This window comes from Drosophila teissieri, unplaced genomic scaffold, assembly GCF_016746235.2.
Source record: "Drosophila teissieri strain GT53w unplaced genomic scaffold, Prin_Dtei_1.1 Segkk14_quiver_pilon_scaf, whole genome shotgun sequence".
Classification (NCBI taxonomy): Eukaryota; Metazoa; Arthropoda; class Insecta; order Diptera; family Drosophilidae; genus Drosophila; species Drosophila teissieri.
In genome coordinates this window covers 472,617-495,260 of record NW_025224994.1, presented here as the reverse complement: position 1 = coordinate 495,260, position 22,644 = coordinate 472,617, and the positions used below count along the sequence as shown (strand labels likewise).

At 38.9% G+C, this 22,644-nt stretch overlaps 1 protein-coding gene across 1 annotated transcript in view; it reads right to left on the bottom strand.

The window, feature by feature from the left end:
• Positions 1-21,587, bottom strand: part of LOC122625606 (putative serine/threonine-protein kinase STE20-like) — a 77,330-nt gene extending 55,743 nt beyond the window's left edge. Inside the window, exons 1-2 of the mRNA XM_043805690.1 lie at positions 21,263-21,587; positions 1,470-1,898 (exon numbers count right to left, since the gene is read on the bottom strand). Coding sequence (XP_043661625.1) covers positions 1,470-1,898; positions 21,263-21,569 — 736 coding nt within the window. The 5' untranslated portion in view covers positions 21,570-21,587. The remainder of the gene's footprint in view (positions 1-1,469; positions 1,899-21,262) is intronic.
• Positions 21,588-22,644: the final 1,057 nt, after the last annotated feature.

Sequence of the window (22,644 nt, the reverse complement as noted above, 5' to 3'; positions counted from 1 at the left end):
CAAAGCATAGATCCAATAAACGACCAAGAGAATTTCGAATATAATTAACTTGCGACAACGATATGTCAAGCAAGCCGTCAATAAAGTCATGATGTGCTTTAGGCAGGAGAATAGTTCGACTGTTCCTCTGTGGACCACTTAGTGCCTGGTATATTAAAGTCACCTAGGACAACTAGTTGGTCCCTATCGGACAGTCTGTTTGTAAAGGATTGGATAGCGGACAAATGGTTAATATATTCAGGAAATTCAGAAGACGGCGGAATGTACGAGCACGTAATATAAACATAGCTATCAGAAAATGACAGCTTTACGCATAAGAATTCTAAGTTACGGAACTCGTCAAAAAGTACCTCCTCTGACGTGAGGGTAGACCTAACAGCAATTAGGACTCCACCTCCCCGCCTGGAGGGACGATCATACCAAGTTTCTCTAAACACAATAATATGGGATGCAAAGGAAAAGCTATCAGAATACAAATTAGTTAGCTTACTACACAAGCCTCTTACATATGATAACAGGTAGTGAGACTAGATTTTAGTTTTTTGAAGATAAAGAAGTAGAAGTAGTAGAGGAGGATGAGGCAGTGATCTGGCCACTTGTGGGAAGTTTAATTCCCACGGGCCCTTTTTTTCTATTTTTAATCTCAGCTTCAAACTCTTTCACAATCATACTTTCCGGCCAAAAATCACCAGAACATATGGTTGAGAATAGCTTATTGGGGGCAGTTATCTTGAAAGATGAGATGTCCCTAGCATAAGAAAAGTTAGGCATTTGTTATGGAAGCAGACATTGCTTTCCATGTTTAATTGGGTTTTGACCACTGTACCAAAAGACAAAATCAGAAAATGTACCGCAGGAGCGGAGTGTGCACTTTAAGATTTTGTGTGGGAGAGCGAAAGAGCGGGTGCACCGTGCAGTTAAGTACAAAAACAACACCAAACAGCACTACGGACAACGCACGTAAAAGAGAGTAAACAAAACGCAAAGACAGAAAGAGAACAGATTGAATTAATTTATTAAAATAATACACATATCACAAAAAATTCACTCGCGAAGCGAACGGACCTTAACTAGTACGGATTACGAAATTGAATTATTAAAGAATTTGTTAAATTCCACCGATGGATTTAGCAAAACAAAAATAAATTCGGAGCGCAAAAAAAAAACACGACCGTTCGCTTTGAAGCTAGAAGAAGCTACAAGTTTTTCAAAATTCTAAAGGGTGGCAAACGTGGACAAACAAAGTTATTGCGATTAAAAAAAAGAGTTCTTTTAAAGTACTTTTTGAAGTTTAAAATTGTTTTCGAAATTTCATATCTTTAAAACTGGACGTGGCCAAAAAAAAACTAATTGGTGGGCAAACGATTCCATCTTTCACATTTAAACAATTCGATTTTTGCGGACCCAGCTTCTTTGAGCTCTCTCAGATTCCTGCCGTATTTGACCATTAGCATTATGATAAAAATTACCTTGATTTTCCAATAAGCTGTTTTTATCCAGTAGCAAGTGCAGACTTCCACGTACTTTTTCAATATACATGTATGTTAATTCTGTGTCTTTGAAGGGTTGAAAACCGTTTGCCATTTCACAACAAGTAATTCCGATGGAATAAATATCAATTTTTTCAGTGTAACCTGAAAGGTTTTGATATAAAACTTCTGGAGCTGTCCAATACAACGCTTTTTCTATTCCCACCGTTGATCCATATATAAATGGTTTTTTTTCTCCTTGACTAATAAAACTTTGACAGTAACTAAAATTTGATATAACAGCTTTTTTGGGGCTTATAAGTATGTACTTAGCCCTTATAGCTCCATGAACATAATGCTCAGAGTGAATATAGGTAAGCGCTGATAAGACATCCTTCAAAATGAGTGCAATTACAACCTCCGGAAAACCTGAAAAATAATTAGTGTCATTAAATATAAATTTTTGAATCTATCGTTACATTAATAATAAATTAGTAATAAAAATCTCGTAAAACTTTTTCAATGAGAGAGCTTCTAAAGAAAGCGCGGAACGGAAGGAGAGCAAATCCTGGCTGGGCCTAGCGCAATGTATGATAGTGAACAAGAGGTAGAATATGGTAAGGCAGTAAGGCATAAAAAAACCTAATTTAAAATAAGGGTCTTTAAAATGAAAATATGCCAAAGCAAAGAAACTATACATTTCCCAGTAAATGGTTTTAAGATTATAAAAAATATAATTTTTTAAAACCGTAATTTCTGAAATAATAATCGATCGATTTTGAAAAGTAACCAAATATGAATTCAAATATTATAAAAGTGATAGACCAGGAGGACATGGCAGAATTTTAAAGAATTGGAGTCCCATGATCTAGGATACCAATAATGTGTAAATAACTGGAGCATATAAAACTGATTACTATGTTCCTTGGTATACAATTTTTGCAGAAGCCTTTGGACCGTGCACTGAGCATTCCATATTTAAGGAGTATGTGCAATTTTATGGAAATACTAGTGGGCCCTATGCGCTTCGCCGCATGCAGTCTTAAAATTCAATGAAAAATTTCTGGAATTTGTTATATGAAAGTCATTTATTTTATTTAAAAATTGTTATTTTCAATACATACAAGAGAGAACTCTATAGTCAAGTTCCCCGACTATCTGATACCCGTTACTCAGCTAGTGGAAGTGTGAAGGAGAATCTTCAACACTAACAGTTTTTGTCGGTTTGAGGGAGTTAGAGTGGGCGTGGCAAAAAGTTTTTTGGCAAATCGATAGAAATTTACAAGCCCAATACAAAAATGAAAAAATATCAAAACATTTTTCAAAAGTGTGGGCGTGGTAGCTTTGGGCGGTTTGTGGGCGTCAGAGTTTGCTTGGCATCGTGGGTCAACAAACTGAGCTGCGTCTCTGGAAACTGTATGCTTAATCTGAGCTTCTATGGTTCCTGAAATCTCGACGTTCATACGGACAGATAGACGGACATGGCAAGATCGACTTGGCTATCGATCAAGAATATATATACTTTATATGGTCGGAAACGGTACCTTCTGCCTGTTACATACTTGTCAACAAATCTAGTATACTTTTTTTTCTACGAATAACGGGTATAATATTGGCCTTGTGCGGAATACATACGTTTTACACGTGTTAATACGTATACCCGTTACTCGTAGAGTAAAGGGGTATACTAGATTCGTTGAAAAGTATGTAACAGGCAGAAGGAAGCGTTTCCGACCATATAAAGTATATATATTCTTGATCAGGATCAGTAGCCGAGTCGATTTGGCCATGTCCGTCTGTCCGTCCGTCTGTCCGTCCGTATGAACGTCGAGATCTCAGGAACTACAAAAGCTAGAAAGTTGAGATTAAGCATACAGACTCCAGGGACATAGACGCAGCGCAAGTTTGTCGATTCATGTTGTCACGCCCACTCTAACGCCAACAAAACCGCCAAAAACTGTATGTGCTGAAAACTCTCCTTCGCACTTCGAATATCTGAGTAACGGGTATCAGATAGTCGGGGAACTTGACTATAGCGTTCTCTCTTGTTTCTTATTGATAACTTGCATCCCCAGAGACGCCGCATTATGGGCTGTTGGTCTGAACTTTTTCAAAAAAATATGGCCAGAACGTTACAGTCAATGGTGTTTACTATAGAGCCATTACTAACATTTTTATTCATGAGTTGATCAATCATGATGTCCAGGATCTGAGGTTCGAACAAGACGGCGCAACATGTCACACAGCTCGTGCCACAATACAATTAATGAAAGACCGTTTGGTAACCGCCTAATTTCATGATTTGGACCTGAGAATTGGCCTACATGATCTTGTGATTTAACACCGCTAGACTGCCTTCTGTAGGGCTATGTAAAGTCATTGGTCATGAGCAACAAACGCTTAAACATTTGGAATACAACATTGTTATTCCCGATATACGGACACAAATGTTGGAAAAAGTCATCGAAAATTAGAGTGGCGATCATATGCGAGAAATCATATATAAAATGTATTGCCAGTAGATTATCTTTCAGATAAATAAAATTCATGTCAATTGAAACGAGCGGGTTGTTGTCCAGGAATAATTTAGGCAAAAAAAAAAAAGAAGAGGAGATTGAAAAGGCACGCGTAAGGAAGCGCACGCGAAGTTTTGTAAAAGTGAATGTCAATTTAGTGAATGTTACCTTCTTAAACAACAATAAACACTCCACCAATCGAGAAGCCAGCCATCCTGTCATTTTACAGTTTATAAGTGGGATCACTTGAGTTGGTAATGTGTAAAAAGCAGTAAGTGAAAAGCGGAAAAGAGATTACAAATAAGGCATCCTTTCCTTCGTGGCTGATGGATTCAAAGTGGAGTACATAGGAATCTTGGTGAACCTGGAGGTATACATGCAAAAAGCTTGTGCGTATGTGTAGCGTCTGGTGAGGTGAGGTGATATTCACGAGAATTGTGGTGAAATAGCGATCACCCTTGCAGATGGGCATACAGCGGTGGTCGTGGGTGCAAGATTGTGCGTGCAAACGATTGTGGTTGTGCGTACATAGGAAGGAAAACAGTCAAAGTTTTCGGAGAGGAGCGATCATTTTTGGAGATGATGGTCAAGCGGAGCTTAAGGCAGACCAGTTGCGGTATCTGCTAAGAGAAAGGCACTTGGGAGTTTCAGGATCCAGAGCAGAACTTGTGCAGAGACTTGTGGAACACGAGAATTCGAAAGAAGTGGATTTCTCACAAGCAGTTGGAATTAGGAGCCAACAAAAGGAATCATTCGCAGAACAGGCGGCAGCGATTTCACAACTACAACAGCAGATGACGACGCTGACAAACATGATTGCTTGGAGATCAAGCGGCGATCAGCCATGGTAGACAAGCGTCGGTGAAGGAAATCACGAATTTCTTACCAGACTATATCCCCGGAGATGACAATTCGATCTCCGTGAATCAGTTCATCGATCGTGTCATATACACAAAGCTGAAGGGTCCCGCCAAAATGTGGCTCGATTCTTCGCCGATTTTACCCACAACATGGAATAGTTTTGCAGCAGCAATCCGAGAGGAATTCGGATCAGAGCCGGACGAGGCAGAAATTCATTTCAACATGGCAAATGCAACCAGACAATTGAAGGAATCCATAAAAGAGTATTCATTCTGTATGTCAGCATTTGTCATCCGATATGTTAGAGGAGAAAATTGTGGGTATATGTGGAGGCTCACGTATCCTTACCGAAGCTATGGTAGTGGATATCGGATTCGCTGCAAAAATGGTGACAGCCAAAGCTTACATCACCGACAAGAATCTGTCGCAGGAGGGTTTCGTTGTTGGGACATATGATGTGATGTCATCACATGCGTTGAATTTTTGTGGAAATTCGAGCCAAGCGAGATGGAAGTCAAGAGAGCAGTTCATCAGCCGGTAACCGAGAGTACCGTCAACCGAGAGTATTTTTTTTTCTACATGTTTGGAAGGCAAGACAAACGTCGTCCAGGCACAAGTTGATGTTGAGGGTGGCCAATTAGTTTTTAAAGCGCCATACCGAGTCTCCAAGCCGAAGAAGGAAGTTGTTGCCAAGATGGTTGACGAACTATTAGAACGAGATATTATTACTCCATCCACGTCAGAGTACGCCAGCCCGGTGGTGCTCATCAAGAAGCCAAACGGTAGTGATCGACTTTGCAACAATTACCGCCGCCTGAACAAGCTGATCAGAAAATAAAATTTCCCCGTACCGAATATTGAGGAGAGGTTGCAGAAAGAAAAGAGCTTCGCATATTTTTCATCCCTAGACCTAAATTGCGGATTTTATCATTATTATTATTATTATTATTGAAATTGAACCAGAGAGCAGAAAGTTCACTGCATTCGTCACCACGGATGTATTATTTGAGTTTAAACGTCTTCCGTTTGAGCTAAAGAATGTACCTCCTGCATTCAACAGACACATGGCAGAGTTACAGAAGCGTGTAAATAAAGGCGACATGATGCATTACATTGGCAGCCAAACCTTTGATGATATGTACTAATGCCATTGCAGACTTCGAAAGTTAAATAATATCACCGAAGTAAACTTTTTTGGGTCTCACTGGATATTTCCGAAAATTCGTACCTGGATATGCAATAATACCAGAGCCAATGGGAGCAAACACCAGACGATGCTATTGAAAAATTGAAGATTGCCTCACGTCAAAGCCTATTGTACATAACTAGCAAACGCATAGATGCTGAACATGAAGAACATACAGATGCAAGTGCCGTTGGATTAGCCGGAGTTTTGAAGCAAAAAGATGACGATCAACTAAAGCCAATTGCATATTATAGCCGACCCACATCCAAGCCAGAGAAAAACAAGAAGGAACGCTATAGTCGAGTTCCCCGACTATCTGATACCCGTTACTCAGCTAGTGGAAGTGCGAAGGATAGTCTTTAACACTGGCAGTTTTTGGCGGCTTGTAGGCGTTAGAGTGGGCGTGGCAAAAAGTTTTTTGGCAAATTGATAGAAATTTACAAGAATAATACAAAAATGAAAAAATATCAAAACCTTTTTCAAAAATGTGGACGTGGTAGTTATAGGCGTTTTGTGGGCGTTAGAGAGGGTGTGGCAACATGAATCGATAAACTTGCGCTGCGTCTATATCCCTGGAGTCTGTATGCTTAATCTCAACTTTCTAGCTTTTGTAGTTCCTGAGATCTCGACGTTCATACGGACGGACAGACGGACATGGCCAGATCGTCTCGGCTATTGATCCTGATCAAGAATATTTATACTTTATATGGTCGGAAATGTTTCCTTCTGCCTGTTACATACTTTTCAACGAATCTAGTATACCCTTTTACTCTACGAGTAACGGGTATAATTACCACAGTTACGAACTAGAAGCCCTAGCCGTCGTCGAGTCGAGAGAAACTCCGAGCTAACGCTGCGATCACTGTTAACGACCACAGAGCAGTTGCCAAGAAGAGATACGACGCCACCCATTCCAAGCCAACTGTCTACAGCACTGGAGACATTATCTTGGTCGAGAACGACGTTTAGCACGGGCACGTCACGCAAATTAGAGCCGCGATACAAAGGTCCTTTTTTTGTTATGTTACCCTCGTAGCCGGCCGTCAGTCGGGTGATGGACAAGGGGGATAACGTGTAGTTTCAAGCTTGCTAGAAGAACGCGCCGTAATTGTCCGTAATACTCTCCACGCGAGGGCGGCTGGAAACAGGTCCCCTGGCAAGGTTATGTCCCTGTCAGAGAATGCTGGCAAATGGTAGTCGGGCGTCCCCGATCAATATAAGCATGTAATGAAGTGTTCTTCAACAATAATTAGACACAACGAAACAGGGAGAGCTTTCTCTGAAGAAATATGATAAAATAGTAAACGCTTCCAACTAATAAAAATCTAATGACGAGCCTGATACCGATTACGTGTTAAATGAGATATTTTTAAGTTACCGCTTTAAATTTTAACCTAAGAAAGCCCTTAAGACTGCCGGTATTCCCTGCCAAGGGATATACTATATGCTGCATTAGCACTCTCACACGAGGTAAACACGCATGGCTATATTTACATGCAAAAGAGTAAAGGCTCAACAAAGTAGTAGTCAGCCCTGCCAGAAATTGTGCAGACTACAAAAAACAACGTAATATGCTAAGACTAGTTATGACCAGACTTGTAAACTTAGGGTTCCTGGTAGTCTCAAACAACGAATTGTTTTTCAAAGATATCAAAAAACAGTAAGTTCCATCCAAGACAAAACATTCGTGAAACAAAAGTGATTTAATCAGCTTTTGATATAATCTGAAATCCAAAAGAAGCTTGGTGGAAGTAAGTAGAGACCCTATTATTTGCTAAATAATGAAATGTGAACTCTGAAACGTCAGTAAGAAATTAGTTTAATTTGAAAAAAATGGTAAAAGCTACAATATAAATACGTTTGCTTCAAATAGGTGTTTTCTAAGTTTTTTCCCACCTGATATTTTCAATACAGAGGTAGGGTCATCAGAATATCGCGATCTCCTTGCAGATAAAACTTTGATAATGAATGTAACAACAAGAAATAACGACAAAATATTGATTTTAAGATTTTACAACATTGTACCTTAAGATAGGTTTCCATCAAGTTAAGATGTCAAAAACGAATAGGAAAAAAACGATATCTCGGAAAACAACGGAAAACATGAGTTCTTTAAAACGAGCGTAAAATAAAATACATTTATTGCGCGGCACTACCAATGTCCTCAGTAATAATATCTGGATCACTGCAGCTAGTATAGGTGTTGTACTATGTCACAATCGCTAGATACTAAAGGGAGATCTTTAAAGGCGAAAATGAAAAGATCAAACAAGTATTGAAATAATTCTCTAAAAACACTTACAGAAAAAAAAACATTAGACCAAATAAACAAACAAAATTTATAAAAAACACGAACAAATAGGCGTTTGTTTCCATTGCTCCCTGCAGAAGTTATTGAGGACACCTGGAAACGATTAAAAACAACTACATAACCTTTTATAGAATTTTATTCGAAAGAAGATTTTTCTTTGTTTTGTTTACGTACACCCTATTTGCAAGATCATAAGACTTGGAAGATTCACAGTTAATCAACAGGGTACTGACTCCCAGAATAGAGGAAACATGTCCTTGCTCTTAAGGAATTCCGTCCAAAGTAAAAAGTCCAGATTTTGTCGTCCAGAGTCCAGTGAATCCAGAGAGGAGCGTAGATCCAATCCTGCGCAACATTTTAAGATTCCAAAGTCCTGGACTGGAAGGATCAAGGGCCAACAAAAGGATTCCTCGTGAAGGAAAACCGACAATCCTAGGAAATGTACAAGAATACAAGAATATACAATACAGCCAATGAGATAATCGACCACAAAGACGAGATCTTAGGCGTACAGTATACACTTGATTTCATAGCGGTGTGGTTACTGTTTCTGGCTATATTTCTGGCTGTAAAGACCTACAAGCGATCAGTGCAGGGGCGTCGTGACCATCACCATACCCTGGAAAGGATTGTGTTCAGCATCCCGCAGCTTCAATAAAGTACAGCGTGAAAGGCGGAGCATATATGAGCAGTGAAGTGAGAATAACAATCGTCTAATTAAAACACGCATGCCTACGACCAAGCATAAAATAAAAGCTTGCAAAACAAACAAATGGTGAATTTTGTTGAATACAAACAAAATTATCAGCCGGTGACTTCCAAAACAAATGCGGAATTCAAGTAATTTGAGAATCGGATAGCGGCCGAAGCATGCCCCAGGAAAACATACATATGTATTGTATATATGTATGTCTAGATAGGCAATCTTTACTTTGTGCATTTTTATGTGCATTACGTTATTTTTGTAATCTACAAATTAGTGGTGCACATATATATAGTTAATACATACATCAAATCACAATGAAAGCATCACCCACGATTCAACGCATCGAGATCTCATCGCTCAGAATTAAAGTGGGGTACGTTTTCACACGGGATAAATACTATAAATTAAACATGAGAAGGCAAAATCGGCAGCTTGTGTTACTGAAATGGGCGATTCTAGTTTTGAGGCAGATGGTTCGTCAGTAAACATTTCCATGCGATCTCAAACGCCGACAGCACTGCTGTTATTGCCTCCGATATAATAGAAAGTCAACCGTGTCTAAGCATTGACATTTGCATCTTAAGAATTCTATTAAAAGCCACGCTTTCAGCGGGGGGTCTCGCAGCCGCCAGAAAATCCTAAATTTGTTATTTGTAAACATGCCAACATTGCAGACACAGTTTTCCTCTCGCGCTCTCTCTCCTTCTAAGGGGTTTTTCATTGAGGAGGCTTAATCTTTGAAATGAAAAAAAAAAACATGTAGGAAAGATATTTGCTTAAGGTCCATCGACCCCATTATTTATAAAATATAACATAATTTAAATGACCGTCACGGCTTCGGTTGGTTGCGCGCACACGAATAATGACTCTGGCGCACAAATCGGAATCAAAGAAAATCCCACAAGAAAAAGTCCAGCGGGAACATCTGGACGATCACGTCGACTCCGCGCGAGATGACCATGTCCGGAAATTGCTCGTGCGAAACATCCATCGTAGCGTGTGCTGTGTGGAATGTGGAGCCGTCCTGTCTTGAAACCACATGTTGTCTAGTTCCATATTTTCGATTTTAGGCCAAAGGAAGTTGGTTTTGTTTACCGGTATTGCTCACCATTGACCATTATCGTTTTTGAAAAAATATGGACCAACCACGCATCCGGCCCAAAATCCGCACCAAACAGTCACTTTCTTTCTTTCACTTCACAAGAACGGCGCTCTCTCTCAGATAAAGTATCAGGCGACTTATACACAAATAAGAATCGCCAAGAGCGGCGCTCTTTCTTAGATAAAGTATCAGGCGACTTATACACTTTCATTTTGCTTGTTGACATAGCATTTCATTCAAAAATGCGCCTCGCAAAATCGGCGTTAACTTTCAACTGCTGTAAGGCCCAGTCAGCGAACACACGGCTGGATCTTGTACGGGTGCAGGACCGTCCCAACGAAAAGTTCTCCAAGTTGTCGTCTGCGAAAAGATGAGTTCCTGCGACGCAGAATTGACTGTCGCGCACAGCGGCGATATTCTTAGCAGATCTCGCGTTACGTTGACGCACGGGAACCGGCTTATTGTTTACTGACCCGGTTGACTCGAATTGTCCACCAATCGACGGATAGTCGACTCGACAGGATGATCATTGTGACCGTAAAACGGGCGAAGTGCGTAGAACGTTGCTCGAAATGAAGACCCTTTTTCATAAAACAATTTTATGATTTGCACGTGCTGCTCGACAATGTAACCTGCCACGGTGGCTTAGGAGAACGGAATGACTATATAACACACTGCATTTGACATCTGTCACTCAAACAACATGGCCGCAATGAGCTTTCAAGTTCGAGAGTCCCTATTGGGACCGGAGTTCTGCTGTTCTCTGCAATCAATCTCTTGCTTTCGCAGCCTACATATGCATGAGCAACGCTTATAAAAAAAATAAACAAAATTCGTTTAAAATTCGCTACAAAATAATAATCTTTAATTTTTGCAAACATAGCTAAAAAAAGATTATTAGCTCAAGGATATTTTTGCAAACTGTGGAGTTAGGGTGGCCAAATTTTTTTTTCGATAGAAATTGGCATTACAAAAAATAAAATAAAAAAGTATCTAAACATTTTTAAAAATAGGGTGTGGCAGTCCTGGACAGCTTGTGTGATATAGAGTGGGCGTGGCAACGTTCGAAAACAGACATGCACAGCCTTGGCGTCATGTCAAATCTAAACTTTTTAGCTTTTATAGATCACAGCGTTCATACGGATTCACTCGGCGAGTGATCCTGTTCAATAATAAATATTCTTTAAGGGTAGGAACCAACCGCTTTCTACCTACTACCTGTAACATACTTTTCTAAGAAATATTTGGTTAAATATAAACACTTAATATAAACAGAGCTATATAAGATAAGATAAGATATATAACCAAAATTTTCATCATCTTGAAAGCAAAAACCAATTAAAAGCAAAAATTTTTGAAAGCTGAGCTAATGTCAATTGTGATAGTACTGTGACTCTGCAGATTATAACCTCTATACAAATTAATGGAAAATTTTTTACAAGCGTAGCTTTGTTGGTCTACGCTTTGCTGTATTTTGCAATTATAAATTGCAAAATAATCCGCTATAAACATGATATATTTTTTTGTGTTTTCTGCTAAAACTCATTATTGGAATTTAAAGTGTTCGGCGGAGACATGAAGCTCCAACTTGCAAAAGAAGGACCGATGAGGAGTAAGCTCTCTGCCAGGTCCCCTGCCCTCAGCGGAAGACTCCGCGGGATAAATAAGTTAGCGCTATAAGCATATTCATAAAGAACCAAAAACATTAGCAGTTGGCTCAATAAATAATCATTTTGAAATAATTTTTTAATGGGTTAATTTACATATGTAGGTGCAATAAAAGAATCGAAAAATAAATTTAAAATATATATAATAAAAAACGATTTTGAAATACGTTTTGATTTTTAAAATCAATTTGAAACAGCCTTTGACTTGCCACTTTCTATCGATATACCAAAAACATATTGGCCACGCCTCCGCCGAAAACTGTCACATCCACAACTTCGAAAATGTTTATTTATGCCAATTTCAATCTACATGCCAAACAATTTTACATATGTAGGTGCAATAAAAGAATCGAAAAATAAATTTAAAATATATATAATAAAAAACGATTTTGAAATACGTTTTGATTTTTAAAATCTATTTGAAACAGCCTTTGACTTGCCACTTTCTATCGATATACCAAAAACATATTGGAAACGCCTCCGCCGAAAACTGTCACATCCACAATTTCGAAAATGTTTATTTATGCCAATTTCAATCTACATGCCAAACAATTTTTGGCATTTCTCATTCGCACTTTCAATAGCTGAGTAACGGGAAATAGATAGTCGAGGAGCTATATTATTAAATTAGAGTTTCGTTCTTTTTAATCATACAATTCATTAAACACCAGATTTCATTTGATTTTAATTCGACTACAGCTGCCGTAAAATAACTGCATAGTTTATAGAAACAAATTTCGATCAGAGTAAGTCAAAAATTCAAGAAGTTTTACGTACACCCTATTTGAAAGATCATAAGTCTTTGAAGATTCACATATAAAACCAGCCGGAATATAAAGCAGAAAAAGGGGCACAGCCGCAGACGGAATGCAACTAAGAAAATGCCATTCGACAATAAATGAGTGTCCGATGACCAGTTCAGCAGCGGACACCGTTCATTAACAGGGTATTGACTCTCAAAATATGGAAATATGACTCCTAGGTGGGAACACTAGGCCTATGAGACCGATGACCGAAGTAGTCCAGAGAAAGCTCTAAGCCGGAATAAAACGGCCTCAGCCCCCGATAAAGTGTTCAATGCTCCGAAAGCCATTCTCGGAAGATATTCTCGGGCGGTGTCATACTCGGGAGCACACCTTTTCAAGAGCCAAAGAGTTCGGTCCAAGTAAAAGTACAATCCAAAGAGATATAAAAGAAGTCTCAAGTTGGCGGCAAGGTGTACAAGATGTACAAGTGATCAGTGCAGCGGCGTCGTGACCATCACTATACACTGGAAAGGATTGTATCCAGCATTCCGCAGCCTCAATAGTGCACATCGTGAAAAGCGGCGTCCGCTTAGCATATTGTACCGAACTGCTTTTGTTTGTCTGCTCGCTACGGTATACGTGCGGCTAGCTCAGTAGATTTTGTGCGTTCGTCCCACCAAATTTATAATATACATGATCACCCGGTTACCAGTAATAACACTTGCAAATTTGTCTCTTGGGTCTTCATTCGTACTTAGTTTTACAATGTAATCTGATTGTCCAGACGTCTCTGCTCTCCCGTCGTGGAGTCGGACCCTCGCCTGGTACTGCCGCGGACGCACGTGTGCGGGTGGCGAGAAGAAAGGCCAAGGGCTTAGGGAAGCGTCACCGTTCTCAGACTAGCGGGCTCTCAAAGGCATACGCCTCGCTAGCCACAACCTCTTGTCCCTTGCTCTGTCCCGGCCGGTCCCGCCGGACGCCTGTTCAGTTCCTACCGACGCACCGCGCCGGTAGTTCTTCTCTCCTGCCGGTGCGGTCGGACCTGGGTGGTCTGCTCGGCGGCCTGGTTCCGCTGTCTCGCCGCTCCGTCGTCCTGGGTGGCGCGGACCTTCGCTGTTGGGCGCTCGTCACTTGGGCTGAGAATTGTTGCCGTACGCAGACTCACGGAAGCTAACGGCTGCGATTCCCAAGGCAAACGCCTGTGGAACAGCAACACGCCACCCCCACGTCTGTTCGGACTGGTGGCGCCGTTACCACACCTGCTCGGATCGCACGGACACACCAGGCTATCGCCTGGTTCAAGTACGCGGTCTCCTACACAGTCCACCGGGTCTACACCACAATCCCTGCCGCTTTTCCGGTGCCCTCCTTGGTTTGGCTTCTCCAGTTGAATGCCTCCGGGCTACCCGTGCTTCGTCGTATTGGACCTCAGCTACCTGCGTCTCAATTCGGAGACTTTCCTTGTCCCGAACGTCTTGACGTAGCGATCTTCCTCCTTGTTGACCACCACGGCTGAAGCTCCTCTGCTGACTTCGTTCTTCACGTTGTTGACTGGTATACTCGTTCTCCTTGACTGTCCAGCTTCCAGCGTTCGGCCCGCTTATATAGGCCTTCTTTAACGGTTCATCCCTCTGGTCTCCAGTCTCCGGATCCAAAGTCCACGGTTTTACCGTTGACCCGGTCCATAGTCCAGCTTGTACCGTTACGAGCTTCTGACTTCAGGTTCAGAGTCTCCAAACTCTCTTTCTCCAGGTTCTGCGTCTCCAAACTCTCTTTCTCTAGTTTCAGAGTCTCCAAACTCTCTTTTCCCAGTCTCAGAGTCTCCAAACTCTCTTCTCTCAGAGTCACCAAACACTCTTTCTCCAGTTCAGCACTACCGTTACTACGCGTTGATTTGTTGCGTAACTGGCAACGGCAGGCCCTCCTCATGCGATCACTATCCGCATTTGTGCGGAGTTTTAACTCCTCACAATATATGAGCAGTGTAGTGTAGAATTGGAGTATGTAAGAAATGAGGACATAACGTTTGACGGACAGCCAATATAAAAGTCGATCGTATTGCGCGGCCGACGACGAGCTTACGCTGGGAACCTGGTGACTGAACATCGGATGCAACTTCTATGTTCCTAGTCCTTATACGCCGAAGTAACAGAAGCGTAGATATTATTCCTTAGAGGATGCTGTTCATTATCAACAAAAAGCAAGCTATCAATGGTCATATATGTTTTCAAGAAAATCCTGATTTAATCGATTGCGGCAGTCGGTAAGCACCAGTTGAAGAATGGAGAATGCTCGTTAAATCGACCTGTTTCAAAATAAGAAACTAAATTTATAAAATTATTTTACCATATTAATTTACCGGAGTTGGCGGAACGCCAAAACACACATTACTAACAACATACAGCTGCGAAAAATAAAATAGCAGAATATATATACTTTATATGGTCGGAAACGCTTCCTTCTGCCGGTTACATACTTTTCAACGAATCTAGTATAACCTTTTACTCTACGAGTAACGGGTATAAAAAACGTAGAGGGCGACTGAAGCTGATTTTTGCACCACTTGCCCAGTAAAACTTTGAATAGGTCTCCTACCTACAATTTGGGGTTTAAAAGGAGCTGAAATACCTTTTTAGAAAGGTTAAACAATTCACTTTTTAAAAAATGAAAAAGAACCACAATTGTTTTACTTATTCTTATCTTAAATGAGGAACTTTGTTAAGAACGACAAAATTACCCAAAAATAAAAAGCACCACTTCATGAAAAATGCTTAAATGTTAAATTTTAAACTTGATAGTAAGAAATTCACTAATAACAAATGTTTGCGTGCTAAAACTACATCCATTCCACTACTTTAATATTTGGTAAGATATCCCTTATTACCAGTAACAGGAGCGCAACGTTTTAGGGATATTTTGCTACAGGAGTCCTTAATTATACCCAAAGTTATTCGTTGTTAGTTGGCTTTGAAGCTACAACTGCTTTTCTCATATCTGACCAAGAATTTTTGATGGGATTACGGCCTGGGGACTGTGCAGGCCAATCCAAAACAGGAACAGATTTATTTTGGAACGAATCCTTGGCTTTCTTGCTGTTCTACTTGGGATAATAGTCTTGTTAATTGTATTCGGCAAAGGGTAGCATCATCGTCACCAAAGTATCCACAAACACATGTTAATCCATGATGGTTTTTAACCATGGAATATTATGGTATAGCCCCAACTACATAGTAAGAGAATGCAATGCCTTCATCGTCCCATTTTAATAATTTTTTTAAGGTATGTTTCAAAAATAATGTTGAAAATAGGAATACAAATGTCAAGATTTATAACCGTGTGCTTTTCACCAAAACAAACCGCCGACAAGTATTGAATATTTGAAAAAATCGATAGTGGTGCTATGTTTGTTTTCGCCTCATTTTAGACCTTGCCGCCCAAAAAAAATTATAAAATATAAAGGTATGGACAATTCAAATTTTTTTTTTCATTTTTGGATGGGAAAAATAGTATAGTATAGTATAGTATTATAGTATAGTATTTGGTACTATCGGTACATCGACCTTAATTTATTTGATCGAGAACAAAATACGTTATGGTGGTGCTATTATTTTTTTCGCAACTGTATATCCCGAATAAATTTAAAATTACTTATTGCGTTTCTTTTTTGTTGCGATGACAGTATATGTACATATGTTGAAAGCGCGGATACAAAAACAGGCAAGAAACTACGAATTTATTATTTAGCAATGTTTTTCTTTGTATTTCTATTGAATTAAAATTTGTATTTTTAAATAAAAAATAAAATAAACAAAACGGAACGCTATAGTCGAGTTCCCCGACTATCAGATACCCGTTACTCAGCTAGTGGAAGTGCGAAAGAGAAATTTCAACACTAACCGTATTTGGCGGTTTGTGGGCGTGCAGAAAGTGTTTTGGCAAATCGAGAGATACTTACAAGACTAGCAAAAATGTGAAACAATATAAAAACATTTTCCAAAAGTGTGTGCGTACAAGCTTTTGGAACACATTTTTTAAAATGGTGGGCTTGGCAGATTTGGCCGTTATAGTGGGCGTTGCAAAATGGGACAACAAACTTGCGCTGCGTCTATGTCACTGGAGTCTGCATGCTGAATCTGAACTTTGTAGCATTTATAGTTCCTGAGATCTCGACGTTCATACGGTCGGATAGTCAGACAGACGGACATGTCCAGATCGACTCGGCTATTGATCCTGATCAAGAATATATATCTATATATACAAATTGAGAACAAGTTTGGTGAATGATTATAACTCCAGAACGCATGAGCCGATTTCAATGGTTTTGCATTCGTTGGAAAGGTCTCGGGCACCGTTAGGACAAGAGCAAAGAATATTCTGGAAAAAGTCAAAAGAAAAGCGGGAAAACCGTTTTTTACATGCAGAGCCATTTCTAAAACATAGGATGTCATTCTTCTCTGATCATTTCGTTTTATTTAATTCATGAGACAAACTTTATTTGGTTCATAAATAAATTGTAACAGCAGGCATTTGTTTTTGAGGTGGTAAGTTGAACAGTGTTAATTATGTGTACCGTGCATTTGAGGTTAAACTCACCACTTCCACCTTCTTCGACTTCCTCATCCTCATCCTCCTTCTTCTTCATCAATTAGAAGATACACGAGCCGAACGCAATAAAGCAAGAAGACTAAAGCATCAACAATCACGCAGGTTTTCAGAAGAAGGAGGAGGAGGAAGACGAAGAAGAAAAAGGTAGAGGAAGAGGAGGAAGAAAGAGGAAGAAGAAGAAAAAAAAGGATGAAGAAGGAAGAGGAGGAAGACGAAGAAGGACGAAGAAGTAGGAGAAGGAAGAAGAAGTAGGAGAAGGAAGAAGATGGAGGAGGAAGAAGAAGGAGAAGGATTAAGAAGATGGAGGAGGAAGAGGGAGGATGAAGAAGAAGAAGGAATAAGGAGCATGAAGAAGTCAGAAGAAGAAGGAAGAGGTGGAAGAGGAAGGAGGAGGAGGAAGACGAAGAGGGATATAAAGGTGAATTTAACCTCAAATGCACGATCCACATCATTTACACAGTTCAACTTACCACTTTATTGAATAAAAATTTCCTTGATTTAAGCTGCAGCGCCATTCCTGAAATATAGGATGTCATTTTTCTCTGCTCAGTTAGTTCTAGAGTGCTATTCTCTTTCATTCAATTTTGTGCTTTTGGAAATCAAATTGAATTGTGGACGAACAACACACTCAGCATTAAAATTGCCGTTAAATGTGCAGGTTTGTTTGTATTCATAGATTGATCTATTTAAAATACATTAGTGCTAGTTACTATACTTTTTTTGAACGTACAGGTAATTGACAATCTCACATGCAACATATCAAGAAATTCTGCAATGGTAAAAGATGTAGGTAGATGTAGGTAGAAGATTAGATGAATGTACAATGACCCATAAAAAATCTCTGGAAGCATTAAACAGAACAATGCAAGATCTACGTCGCAATCAACAAATTTTTGGTGGTGCACTAATATTTTTGTCAGGAGATTTCCGACAAACATTGCCCGTCATTCCACGTGCAACGTTAGCGGATCAGGTCAATGCGTGCTTGAAGTATTATTTCCTGTGGCGATATGTCCAATAATTGACATTGAACATAAACATGCGTGTTCAATTGCACAATGATCAATATGAAGAACGTTGTTCGAAGCAATTATTAGAGATCGGAAGTGGCAAAGTTCCAAATACAAATGGCTTGATCACTTTTCCAAACAATTTTTGTACAATTCTACAATCTAAAGGCGAATTAATAGAAAGCGTTTTTCCAAATATAATTTAAAATTACAGAAATCACGATTGGTTGACAGAACGAGCAATATTGTCACCAAAAAATGTACATGTCAATGAAATCAATTTTCACATTCAAGAAAAAATGTGCCTGGCGCACTGACATCATATAAATCTTTTGATAGCGCAATGAAAGAAGATGATGAGGTGAATTATCCAGTTGAATTTTTAAATTCCCTAGAACCGCCTGGTATGCCACCGCATTTTTTGAACTTAAAAATCGGCTCATCAATTATTTTACTACGGAATTTAAATGCACCAATATTGTGCAATGACACAAGATTAGTTGTAAAAAAATTTATGCCGAATTGAAGCCACGATATTGACTGGAAAAGCGAAAGGAGAAATGGTGCTCATACCGCGTACTCCGTTGATACCAACAGACATGCCGTTTTAATTTAAGCGACTGCAATTCCCAGTGCGTCTATCATTTGCCATGTCCATCAATAAGGCACAAGGACAAACGCTTCAAGTATGCGGGTTGAATTTGGAAGAGCCGTGTTTTTCTCATGAGCTATACGTAGCCTGTTCAAGAGTTGGCATTACAAACTCTTTATTTGTATTCGCTCCAAATGGACAAACGAAAGTATAGTTTATCCAAATGTCTTGGATTGAAAATAACAATTTTCAAATAAAATAAATGACTTTCATATAACAAATTCTAGGAATTTTTCATTGAATTTTAAGACTGCATGCGGCGAAGCGCATAGGGCCCACTAGGTCGAAAACGCTTTCTTCTGCCGATTACATACTTTTCAACGAATCTAGTATAACCTTTTACTCTACGAGTAACGGGTATAAAAAACGTAGAAGGCGACTGAAGCTGATTTTTGCACCACTTGCCCAGTAAAACTTTGAATAGGTCTCCTACCTACAATTTGGGGTTTAAAAGGAGCTGAAATACCTTTTTAGAAAGGTTAAACAATTCACTTTTTAATAAATGAAAAAGAATCAAAATTGTTTTATTTATTCTTATTTTAAATGAGAAACTTTGTTAAGAACGACAAAATTACCCAAAAAATAAAAAGCACCACTTCATGAGTAATGCTTAAATGTTCAATTTTAAACTTGATAGTAACAAATTCACTAATAACAAATGTTTGCGTGCTAAAACTACACCCAACCCACTACTTTAATATTTGGTAAGATATCCCTTATTACCAGTAACAGGAGCGCAAAGTTTTGGCATGGAATCAACCAGGTCCTGGCACCGTTTTAGGGATATGTTGCTCAAGGACTCCTTAATTATACCCAAAGTTATTCGTTGTTAGTTGTCTTTGAAGCTACAACAGCTTTTCTCATATCGGACCAAGAATTTTTGATGGGATTACGGCCTGGGGACTGTGCAGGCCAATCCAAAACAGGAACAGATTTATTTTGGAACGAATCCTTGGCTTTCTTGCTGTTCTACTTGGGATAATAGTCTTGTTAATTGTATTCGGCAAAGGGTAGCATCATCGTCACCAAAGTATCCACAAACACATGTTAATCCATGATGGTTTTTAACCATGGTATATTATGGTATAGCCCCAACTACATACTAAGAGAATGCAATGCCTTCATCGTCCCATTTTAATAATTTTGTTTAAGGTATGTTTCAAAAATAATGTTGAAAATAGGAATACAAATGTCAAGATTTATAACCGTGTGCTTTTCACCAAAACAAACCGCCGACAAGTATTGAATATTTGAAAAAATCGATAGTGGTGTTATTTTTGTTTTCGCCTCATTTTAGACCTTGCCGCCCAAATAAAATTATAAATTATAAAGGTATGGAAAATTCAAATTTTTTTTTTCATTTTTGGATGCGAAAAATATCTAGCATTATGCGAAAAGTCAGTATTTGGTACTATCGGTACATCAACCTTAATTTATTTGATCGAGAACAAAATACGTTATGGTGGTGCTATTATTTTTTTCGCAACTGTATATCCCGAATAAATTTAAAATTACTTATTGCGTCTCTTTTTTTGTTGCGATGACAGTATATGTATGTTGAAAGCGCGGATACAAAAACAGGCAAGAATCTACGAATTTATTATTTAACAATGTTTTTCTTTGTATTTTTATTTGTAATCGTTTTCGTTAAAATGTGTTTTGATTCCTTTACTATTTTTTTGTAGATATGGCTTATACCATTCGGCGTAAAAATTACTATACTGTATTTTTTCTTTGACAGGGACAGAAAACACTGCAATATGTTTTAATAAAATCCGAAAACGTGGCACATAGATTGAAATTCTCTTCATTCATAATTGACTAACGCTGCTGGCATTTGAGCGACAGCAGCCAAAATAAAAAAAAGTGTTTTGGCAAATCGAGAGATACTTACAAGAGTAACAAAAATGTGAAAAAATATAAAAACATTTTCCAAAAGTGTGGGCGTACAAACTTTTGGAGGTGGGCGTGGCAAAAAATTTGTTTTTGCTAATCGATAGTAATTTACAAAACTATCAAAAATATTAAGAAATATAAAAACATTTTTTAAAATGGTGGGCTTGGCAGTTTTGGGCGTTATAGTGGGCGTGGCAAAATGGGACAAGAAACTTGCGCTGCGTCTATGTCACTGGAGTCTGCATGCTAAATCTCAACTTTCTAGCATTTATAGTTCCTGAGATCTCGACGTTTAATACGGTCGGATAGTCAGACAGACGGACATGTCCAGATCGACTCGGCTATTGATCCTGATCAAGAATATATATACTTTATATGGTCGGAAACGCTTTCTTCTGCCGGTTACATACTTTTCAACGAATCTAGTATAAACTTTGGTAATGCTGTGAGTGATTAATTACTGAAAAGTCGGTGAATGGTGTGCAGGGTAATAATATAAATGTATATTTATTTTGAGTACAAATATGCTATTTACCAGAAATATACACGTTTTTAAGCATCGTTTCACAATCTCCAAAACACATAAAATTGTAAGTCAGATAAACATATTGCTTGTACAAAAAGCAACTGACGATGGTATTTATATTTCTATGTTTTAGCCGACGAATAGTTAAAACTTCATTGTACAAATGTGTAAGCTTTTCCACTGGCTGATCAACAGAAATCTTTAAAATAGCCAAACATTTATTGTTTAAGTCTTTTGCTTTGTAAACAGTTCTGATTTTTCCATTTTTAAGTATATCTAACAGCTGGTATTTATATATATTGTTACTGCACATCATAAATTAAGTTGTAATCATTTGACCATAACCTACGAAACAATTGATTCTCTTCATTAGCGCACGTAAATTATATCCGATTCCCACCGAGCATCAGACAACGGGCTATACCATTAATACCACAATCCCACAATGTGTATTCCATTAGAATAGTTTAGATTAGCACATGTGTTACACCGACCATTTATCGTAAAACAAGAGACTGAAAGTATTAAAAAACAAGAGAGAACGCTATAGTCGAGTTCCCCGACTATCTGATACCCGTTACTCAGATGGTGAAAGTGCGCAGGACACACAACACTCACAGTTTTTGCGGTTTGTGGGCGTTAAAGTGGGCGTGGCAGAAAGTTTTTTGGTAAATCGATAGAATTTTACAAGACTAATACAAAAATGAGAAAAAATATCACAACATTTTTCAAAAGTGTGGGCGTGGCAGCTTTTGGCGGTTTGTGGGCGTTAGGGTGGGCGTGGCAAATATTTTTTTGGCAAACCGATAGAAATTAAGGAGACTAACACAAAAATGAAAAAATATCGAAACATTTTTCAAAAGTGTGGGCGTGGCAGTTTTAGGCGGTTTGTGGGCGTTAGAGTGGGCGTGGCAACATGAATCGACAAACTTGCGCTGCTTCTATGTCTCTGGAGTCCGCATGCTGAATCTCAACTTTGTAGCTTTTGTAGTTCCTGAGATCTCGACGTTCATACGGACGGACAGACGGACATGGCCAGATCGACTCCGCTATTGATCCTGATCAAGAATATATATACTTTATATGGTCGGAAACGCTTCCTTCTGCCTGTTACATACTTTTCAACGAATCAAGTATACCCTTTTACTCTACGAGTAACGGGTATAATAAATTTTGGTCTGATATATAAAATATTGCAACGGCTGAAAAATCTGGGAAAATTTTCCCAAACCAAAAAAATCTATAAAAATGCGACTCCGATCTAGCAGTCTGGCTCGGAATTTTCCAATATAAAATCAGCGGTTGCAATTTGTCTTAAGATTTATTGCGCTGTCTAAGCTTCACGGTTATATGCTCACGAAACAACTGATGACACGGGCCATACTAAATTT